Genomic DNA, 10651 nt, shown 5'->3' on the forward strand with positions numbered 1-10651 from the left:
AGGCCTTGGTTAGCCAAAATGTTATAAATATGCCAACTTTGATGATCAATTATGCGTTTAGATACAAATGTCAAATGTCAACAATCCTTTTTTCCAAAGGGMCATTCTATGAATGAACATCTCCCAAATCAGGTAATATTTTTGTCCTGGTTTTGTGATGCGATCACTATTATCTCCAAAGCATAATATTCTCACATGATCAGCAGCTCTATTGTGCCCTAAATACGGCTGTGGAATTCAATGTACCGCCGAAAGACTAGACTACGCAATATATCAATGTGATAAGATACAGTAGAAAACATCATATGGTCACACACGCAACAACCCAGCAGCTGAACACAGCAGYGTGAAACAACATGCTCATTTAATGYTTGCCTACGAGGAATAGCACGTGACCTCTGCGTTCAATTAAGTATTCTATTCAATTCCTCCCCTAGTGTTTCGATGGTTAAACTACACTCCCCGCTCAAAAGGCCCTTCTCACTTTACCTCACAGGATGAAGTATTTCCTGAATCATTTGAGCAAAAGCCCTCCATTCAACAACCGCCCACCCCCTCCTCCCCACTCCTCTTCCCCTTCCCTTTTGAGACATAGGGTCTTCTCCCAAATTAACAATCCCCACGACTTGAACAGAGCCACTGATTTGAGGTGCCATTGTGTGGTGGGAGCAGGGTTCGCCCCACAAGTGGCTAGTCTCTCTCTTATCATGGAGCTCCACTGTCTGTGTGGAACTTTATGGCTTGTTATCCTACAGCCCCCCAATCTCCTGATGAGGATTGCTGAATGACTACACTGACGCTAATGTGGCGTCATTTGCACCAAGAGAAAGGGAGGGAGAGAGGAAGGAAGAGAGAGAGAAAGTGAAGGGGGACTGCACGATAACATAATGGACTTGGAGGGTTGGTTGGCAAAGACAGCTGGGCCAACGACAGTGGAGGGGTGAAAATGAGCGATAACTGTGATGGCTGTTGTCCCCCACAAACCCTAGAAAACTGTGCACACACACACACACACACACACACACACACACACACACAGAGAGATATCAGCAACACCTATCCATGTCAAGGTGCATGTGCCAAATCACATATAGTGTAGACACTAACTGATATGTTCGCAACACATGCATCAATGTGCTTACCTCGATAACCTGCCTTGTATCCAACCTGAAGTTGAAGTCCCCAAAGACAAAATATGGCACCTTCTCAAACCGCTGGTCWGTGATCCTGAAAAACATGAAAAGTATTTGTCATTAAAAGTGAATTGATCCAAGTGGAGTTGTATACTGTTGATGGGACTCTCTGCTGGRCCTCAGTGTTTGGTTTCCTCAGGGCATTTTATTTATGAGGTGCACACCACCACCTGGTGGTACCAACACTTGCAACACTTTTGTACCCCTGTGAATAACAATATTCAACATGACAACAACAAAAAAGCAGTTAACGTGAATAGGTTTGTGTAGATTGGGGCTTTTCAAATATTTTTATTCAAATCAAATCACATTTGTCACATGTGCAGGTGTAGACCTTACCGTGAAATGCTTACTAACAAGCCCTTAACTAACAATGCAGTTCAAGAAATAGAGTTAAGAAAATATTTACTAAATAAATTAAAGTAAAAACGTTTATTAAAAGTAACACAAAATTCCAATACCGAGGCTATATACAGGGGGTACCGAGTTAATGTGCAGGGGTATCACAATCAATCAAGTTTCAAATTCCAATKAACAAAAATATAAACACAACATGTAAAGTGCTGGTCCCGTGTGTAATGAGCTGAAATAAAATATCCCAGAAATTGTCCATATGCACAAAAAACGTATCTCTCTCAAATGTTGTGCACAAAAGTGTTTACATTTCTGTTAGTGAGAATGTTATCCTTTGTCAAGATAATCCATCCACCTGACAGGTTAGGCATATCAAGAAGCTGATTAAACAGCATGACCATTACACAGGTGCACCTTGCGCTGGGGACAATAAAAGGCCACTCTAAAATGTGCAGTTTTGTCACACAACACAATGCCACAGATGTCTCATGTTTTGACGGAGCGTGTACGTCCAAACCACCCCACAACCGCAGACCACGTGTAACCATGCCAGCCCAGGACCTCCACATCCGGCTTCTTCACCTGTGGGATCGTCAGAGAGGGGGGGGGGGTGCATAGGTGTATTTCTGTCTGTAATAAAGCTCTTTTGTGGGGAAAACAAATTCTGATTGTGGGTGGGCCTTTGCCCTCCCAGGCCCACCCATGGCTGTGCCCCTGCCCAGTCACGTGAAATCCATAGATTAGGGCCTAATGAATTTATTTAAAATTGACTGATTTCCTTATATTAACTGTAACTCAGTAAACTCTTTGAAATTGCTGCATGTTGCATTTATAATTTTGGTTCAGTATATGTTCTAGATTGTGATTGAGTTGATTTGAACATGCTATTCCAAATGGCGTATGACGAGATTTGACTGAGTGTGCTTGTAGGGGCGTCATACACCCATTATTTGGGTGACAGATAGGGGGATGTGCTGAAGCCACCATGCCTGAAAAAATATTTTGGAAGCAATGTAAATGCATGTATTAATGTCTACATTAGTTTTGCCACATTTATGCTATTACAAACACTTTAATACATACTTTTAAAGGATATTACACTATTTACTAATGTTACTGTCCTCACTACAATTACTAAAATACTTACATGTAATTTTGTTCTTGAAACATTTAATTGAAATATACTGTGACGACCCTCCCAGTCTGTCTGCCGTATATTTTCTCTTTGCTCTCGTTTTCCTTATTAGGATGCCGGTGGGCGGAGCCGAGAGGGTCGTTAGCGACATGGGACCCACCTGGGCCCGGGTGTGTCCCAGGATAAATACACCACTTCCCCATTCATGGGGAGACTCTCTCCATGCAGACACCTTTATAGATTTTGTTGTGGTATTTTTGTGGCCTTTTGTTTGAATGCTTTGGCACCTTTCAACACCCTGCATTATCACATGTATGCATGCAAAACACACACCATTGTTATTTGTATTTAGTTTACTTTATTTAAGAAATATATTTTTGTTATTCCTTGTCTCCATGTTGTCTCCCTTTTTGTTACAGACTTCGAGCCGGTTCGTGACAAGTGGGGGCTCATCCGGGATCTTGCAGGTATGGTGTTTGGGAGAAAACGTGGAGTTAATGTTTGAGATCTCTGTTGGTGCTTTGTTTGTATCTTTTGTTACAGCTTGTTTGAGTTGTAATGTTTGGTGCTCAGTACTAGTTGCCTTTGTTTGTTTGGTAAACGTGCCACTGCGGTGGATAGTTGGTCGTGTGCTGCGTTGGAGAGTATATTGGTTAGTTTCCAGGCCCCTGCCCAGGCTGGAGACTCTTATCCAATGTCCCAACAGCAAGTAGGGCGAGGTTGGCTGGGGAAAATTGAAGTGTGAACATGTACACCTTCGTCAATTTGGGACGCAGAGGCCGTGTCAATTTGGGACGCAGAGGCCGTGTCAATTTGGGACGCAGAGGCCGTTATGTTGTTCCGGGGNGAGCCGGTTCGTGACAATACAAAGCATCAGCAATCCCGTGCCTTCAGAAAGTATTCCACAATTTGTTACAACCTGAATTCAAAATGTCTCACCCATCTACTGTGTGTAGATGGGTGAGACATTTTGAATTCATACGCAAGTATTGAAAAATGAATATCCAATTTACGTAAGTATTCAAACCCCTGAGACAGTCCAACATTTGTGTTTTTCTGGGTAAGTCCAAGAGCTAGACAGCCATTTTCATGTAGACAGATTTAAGCCAAAACTAACTAGGCCACTCGGGAACATTCAATGTCTTGGTAACTCCAGTGTATATTTGAGTGCCTGTTGAAAAGCAGACTACCAGGTCTTAGCTCTGTTCTGTTTCTTTGTATACTAAACTCCATAGCCCTTGGTGATGAAAAGCATACACATAACATGATGCAGCCACCACTATGCTTGAAGATGTGTTGTCCCAAACAAAGCGTTCAGGACAATTATTTTCTTTGCCACATTTTTACTTTAGTGCCTTGTTGCAAACAGAATGCATGTTTTGGAATATATTCAATTCTGTACAGGCTTCCATTTCTCTCTGTCAAATAGGTTAGTGTTGTATTCTCCTATCACTGCCCTTCAACTCACCATTTTCMTCATGGTGAAATCCAGGAAAGACGCCTGTATCGTTGTGACTATCAAAAGTGTAATGAACATCTTCCTCGTGCTCAAAGGGATATTCAATAGCTGCCCTTTTTTGCATTGGAAAACCTCCCTGGTCGAATCTGTGTTTAAAATTTACTGCTCGACTGAGGGACCTTAGAGATAATTGTACATACAAAAGTATGTGGACACCCCTTTAGAATCTGCTATTTAAGCCACACCCGTTGCTGATAGGTGTATAAAATTGAGCACACATCCTTAACGAAGAGCTCAGTGACTTTCAACATGGCAACGTCATAGGATGCCACAGTTCACCGGGGCAGTTATTGTGAAGTGGAAACGTCTAGGAGCAACAGCTCAGCCGCGAAGTGGTAGGCCACACAAGCTCACAGAACGTGATAACCGAGTGCTGAAGCGCATAAAAATCATCTGTCCTCGGCAGCAACACTCACTACCGAGTTCCAAACTGCCTCTGGAAGCTTCATGAAATGGGTTTCCATGGCCAAGCAGCCGCACACAAGCCTAAGGTCACCATGTGCAATCCCAAGCGTCAGCTGGAGTGGTGTAAAGGTCGCCGCCATTGGCAGACTAGAGCAGTGGAAACGCATTCTGATGAATCACGCTTCACCATCTGGCCATCCGGGTTCGGCGGATGCCAGGAGAGTGCTCCCTGCCCCAATGCATAGTGCCAACTGTAAAGTTTGGAGGAGGAATAATGGTCTGGGGTGGTTTTTCATGGTTTGGGCTAGGCCCCTTAGCTCCAGTGAAAGGAAATCTTAATGCTATGACATTCTAGACGGTACTGAGCTTCCAACTTTATGGCAACAGTTTGGGTAAGGCCCTTTCCTGTTTCAGCCTGACGATGCCCCGTGCACAAAGCGAGGTCCATACAGAAAGGGTATGTCAAGATCGGTGTGGAAGAACTTGACTGGTCTGCACAGAACCCTGACCTCAACCCCATCAAACACATTTGTCTCTATCCTGCACTAACATGTCTAAGATATGACATCGCAGTAACATGGGATCATAACACACATGATATTATCATATGGTGCCAGGTAGCTTAGCGGTTAAAAGCATTGGGCCAGTAACTAAAAGGTCGCTGGTTCGAATCCCAGAGCCGGCAAGGTGGRAAAATCTTCCGTTCTGCCCTTGAGCATGGCAGTTAACCCCCAACAGCTGCYCCCCTGGGCACTGATGACGTGGTCGTTGATTAAGGCAGCCTCCGGCACCTCTCTAATTCAGAGAGGTTGGGTTAAATGTTGAATGCATTCAGTTGTGCAACTGACTAGGTATTCCCTTTCTCAGATTGCATGTAAAACTAAGTATTTATCTGCATAACWATTGAGCTGTCTGTATCCTCCTGACTGGTGGTTTGCTTTTTAAACTAAATGTGCTTCTCTGCTAAAATCTGGGTAAAAGATTGAAAGGAATGTGAGTCTTATTCAGTACATTTAGTAATTGCTTGTATTTCTAAAGACCTGCAAACTTGCCAGCAGGCATGCCAGCTAAGATAGTTTGACAAGCTACTCTAACTTGATTGATAGCCTGAAGTGGCTTGGTGCTAGTTATGTGACTGGGCGATCGGGAACCTATCTAGCTGGCTAGCTAAAGCCAACTTCATAAAATTGCTAGGTGGCTAGAATTACAGAGAATCATAACATCTCGATTTTATTTATTCATCAAGAAGGATAGGCTCCATAGCTTGATCAAATGTCAATTTACAAGCATACCTCTTGCGAGTCCTTCCCATCACCGGCAGCTAAACTCAAATTAAACACCGTCACTCTCTCTCTGCTCTGCACCACTTACTAGGGAGAATTGGGGGGAAGAGTACTCTTTGCCTGGTCCAGTCAGTGTGGCCCATCCGCAAAATACCACTGACAGATATTTTTATAAATAATTATGAAAAAACATTTAGTCATTCATTTAACATCTGACAAATTAAAAAACAGGAGAAATCTGAGGGGGCATGTGCCCTTGTGCCCCCTATGGGCATGATCTCCTTTCTATGGGAGGCTGCTATACTTTGCATGGGATTTGTGCAGTCATGAACTCGGTCCCAATATCCACACTTGCATACTACTTAGTATGTGGTGATGTAATGACCATATGTAACGGAGTTAAGAATATGCCGTAAGCTTGAATGTCAGGGATGGAGCCATCCAATCGGTACCTTTTTGGGTGGCTCAACATGTTGGAACGTTGTCAAGGAGGGCGGTCATGTGTATGCGAAGCAGATGATCACTGGTTTGAGCACAGTATGGGGCAGTCGGACAGTGGAGGAAGCTAAGCTGTTAACAGTACAGTTACACATTGTTCCTGTACCCAAGAATGCAAAAGTAACTGAACTATATGACTATCGCCTCGTAGCACTAACTTCGGTCATCATGAAGTGCTTTGAGAGACTAGTCAACGTTCCTATCATCGCCATCTTACCTGTCACCCTAGAMCCACTTCATTGACCTGGCCAAGGCTTTCCACTCTGTCAATCACCGTATTCTTATCGTCAGACTCAATAAATGACTGCCTCTCCTGGTTCACAAATACTTCTCAGAGTTCAGTGTGTCAAATCGGAGGGCCTGTTGTCCGGACCTCTGGCAATCTCTATGGGGGTACCACAGGGTTCAATTCTCGGGCCGACTCTTCTCTGTGTATATCAACGATGTCGCTCTTGCTGCTGGTGATTCCCTGATCCACCTCTACGCAGACACCATTCTGTATACATCTGGCCCTTCTTTAGACACTGTGTTAATTAACCTCCAAACGAGCTTCAACTGCTCTAACTGCTGTTAAACGCTAGTAAAACTAAATGCATGCTTTTCAACCGATCGCTGCCCGCACCCGCCCGACTAGCATCACTACCCTGGACGGTTCTGACTTAGAATGTGTCAAGTACAAATACCTAGGTGTCTGGCTAGACTGTAAACTCTCCTTCCAGAATCACATTAAGCAACTACAATCCAAAATTAAATCTAGAATCGGCTTCCTAATTCACAACAAAGCCTCCTTCACTCACGCTGCCAAACATACCCTTGTAAAACTACAAAATAGCCTCCAACACTCTACTCAGCAAACTTGATGCAGTCTATCACAGTGCCATCCGGTTTGTCACCAACGCCCCACCCACCACTGCGACATGTATGCTCTCGTCGACTGGCCCTCGCTACATATACGTAGCCARACCAACTGGCTCCAGGTCATTTATAAGTCTTTGCTAGGTAAAGCTCCGCCTTATCTCAGCTCACTGGTCACCATAACACCCACCCGTAGCAGCGCTCCAGCAGGTATATCTCACTGGTCATCCCCAAAGCCAACACCTGCTTTGGCCGCCTTTCCTTCCAGTTCTCTGCTGCCAATGACTGGAACGAATTGCAAAAATTGCTGAAGTTGGAGACTTATATCTCTCTCACTAACTTTAAGCATCAGCTATCTGAGCAGCTTACCGATCGCTGCAGCTGTACACAGCCCATCTGTGAATAGCCCATCCAACTACCTACCTCATCCCCATATTGTTTTAATTACTTTTTTGCTCACCGGTATTTCTACTTGCACATCATCTGTACATCTATCACTCCAGTGTCAATTTGCTAAACTGTAATTACTTCGCTTCTATTGCCTTACCACCTCACGCCATTTGCACATACTGTATATAGACTTTTTCTATTGTGTTATTGACTATACGTTTGTTTATTCCATGTGTAACTCTGTCTTGTTTGTGTCGCACTGCTTTGCTTTATCTTTGCCAGGTCGCAGTTGTAAATTAGAACTTGATCTCAACTGGCCTACCTGGTTAAATAAAAGTGAAATAAAACAAATTCAATATGCTTACCTCCCCAATAGGTCCACAGACGATGCAATCGCCATCACACTGCACACTGCCCTATCCCATCTGGACAAAAGGAATACCTATGTAATTATGCTGTTCATTGACTATAGCTGAGCATTCAACACCATAGTACCCTCCAAGCTCGAGGCCCTGGGTCTGAACCCTGCCCTGTGTAATTGTGTCCTGGACTTCCTGACGGGCCGCACCCAGGTGGTGAAGGTAGGAAACAACATCACCAGCCTCCTGAGTGGCGCAGTGGTCTAAGGCACTGCATAGCAGTGCTAGCGGTGCCACTAGAGATTCTGGGTTTGAGTCCAGGCTCTGTCGCAACCGGCAGCGACCGGGAGACCAATAGGGCAGCGCACAATTGGCCCAGCATCGTCCGGGTTAGGGGAGGGTTTGGCCGGCAGGGTTGTCCTTGTCCCATCGTGCACTAGCGACTCCTGTGGGGGGTCGGGCGCAGCGCACACGCTGACATGGTCGCCAGGTGTACGGTGTTTCCTCCGACACAATGGTGCGGTTGGCTTCTGGGTTAAGTGGGCATTGTGTCAAGAAGCAGTGCGGCTTGGCTGGGATGCGTTTCGGAGAACGCACGGCTCTCGGCCTTCGCCTCTCCTGAGTCCGTACAGGAGTTGCAGCGATGAGACAAGACTAACTACCAATTGGATACCACAAGAAAAAAGAAATGTACTCCCTGTTCCTTGGCGTACACATCCCTGACAAACTGAAATGGTCCACCCACACATACAGTGTAATGAAGAAGCCGCAACAGCGCCTCTTCAACCTCAGGAAGCTGAAGAAAGTTGGCTTGTCACCTAAAACCCTCACAAACTTTTACAGATGCCTGGTATGGCAACTGCACCGCCCACAACCGCAGGGCTCTCCAGAGGGTGGTGCGGTCTGCACAACGCATCACCGGGGGCAAACTACCTGCCCTCCAGGACACCTACAGCTCCCGATGTCACAGGAAGGCCAAAAAGATCATCAAGGACAACAACCAAACGAGCCACTGCCTGTTCACCGTGCTACCATCCAGAAGGCGAGGTCAGTACAGGTGCATCAAAGCTGGGACAGAGTCTGAAAAACAGCTTCTATCTCATAATGTTCCTTCTTTATGTTGCATCTATTTTGTGAAGTGCACCAGTCCCCCCTGCAGTGAAGCACCCCACAACATGATGCTGCAACCCCACAACATGATGCTGCCACCCCATGCTTCACGGTTGGGAGGTGTTCTTCGGCCTGCAAGCCTCCCCCTTTTTCCTCCAAACATAACGATGGTCATTATGGCCTGCAAGCATTCTTTTTCTCCAAACATAACGATGGTCATTATGGCCAACCAGTTCTATTTTTGTTTCATCAGACCAGAGGACAGTTCTCCAAAAGTACGATCTTTGTTCCCATGTGCAGTTGCAAACCGTAGTCTGGCTTTTTTATGACAGTTTGGAGCAGTGGCTTCTTCCTTGCTGAGTGGCCTTTCAGGTTATGTTGATATAGGACTCGTTTTACTGTGGATATAGATACTTTTTGTGCATGTTTCCTCCAGCATCTTCACAAGGTCCTTTGCTGTTGTTCTGGGATTGATTTTCACTCCTTCTCACCAAGTACGTTCATCTCTAGGAGACAGAACACGTCTCCTTCCTGAGCGGTATGACGGCTGCGTGGTCCCATGGTGTTTTATACTTGCGTACTATTGTTTGTACAGATGAACGTGATACCTCTAGGCATTTGGAAATTGCTCCAAGGATGAACTAGACTTGTGGAGGTCAACAGTTTTTTTCTGAGGTCTTGGCTGATTTCTCATGATGTCAGTAACGAGGCACTGAGTGTGAAGGTAGGCCTTGAATACACTCCAATTGACTATCAGAAGTTCTTAAAGCCATGACATCATTTTCTGTATTTTAAAAGCACAGTCAACTTAGTGTATGTAAACTTCTGACTGACTGGAATTGTTATACAGTGAATTATAAGTGAAATAATCTGTCTGTAACAATTGTTGGAAAAATGACTTTTGTCATGCACAAAGTAGATGTCCTAACCGCACTTGCCAAAATTATAGTTTAACAAGAAATGTGGAGTGGTTGAAAAACAAGTTTTATGACTCCAACCTAGTGTATGTAAACTTCAGACTTCAACTGTACCTCTGGCTCTATTACGTACTGTGGGTGTCTGGATTTCTCTTTTCTTAATATTCCGTGACCATGTCCCTACAGTGCCTTCGAAAGTATTCAGACCCCTTGACTTTTTCCACATTTTGTTACGTTCAGCCTTATGCTAAAATAGATTTTTTTCCCCCCTCATCAATATACACACAATGAAAAGCAAAAACAGCTGTTGCGGAATGCTTGTGCTTCTAGTTCCGACGTGCAGCAATATTTAACAAGTAATTTTCACAACAACTACCTTATACACCACAAGTGTAAAGGATGATAAGAATATGGATGAGCGATGGCCATAGGCAAGATGCAGTCGATGTATAGAGTACAGTATATTACATATGAGATGAGTAATGTATGTAACATTATATAAGTGGCATTGTTTAAAGTGACTAGAAACATTTATTACATCCAATTATGAATTATTAAAGTGGCCAGACTCATCTCTGTTGGCAGCAGCCACTCAATGTTAGTGGTGGCTGTTTAACAGTCTGATGGCCTTGA

General features: G+C 44.4%; 1 protein-coding gene across 2 annotated transcripts in view; it reads right to left on the bottom strand.

The window, feature by feature from the left end:
• LOC111951802 (inositol polyphosphate-5-phosphatase A-like) overlaps positions 1-10651 on the bottom strand; it is a 273107-nt gene that overhangs the window by 83091 nt on the left and 179365 nt on the right. For both annotated transcript variants that reach the window (XM_023970029.2, XM_023970028.2), the window contains exon 9: positions 1143-1227. In XM_023970029.2, the coding sequence (XP_023825797.1) occupies positions 1143-1227 (85 nt within the window). The remainder of the gene's footprint in view (positions 1-1142; positions 1228-10651) is intronic.

Source organism: Salvelinus sp. IW2-2015, linkage group LG25 (genome assembly GCF_002910315.2).
Source record: "Salvelinus sp. IW2-2015 linkage group LG25, ASM291031v2, whole genome shotgun sequence".
NCBI classification, from domain to species: domain Eukaryota; kingdom Metazoa; phylum Chordata; class Actinopteri; order Salmoniformes; family Salmonidae; genus Salvelinus; species Salvelinus sp. IW2-2015.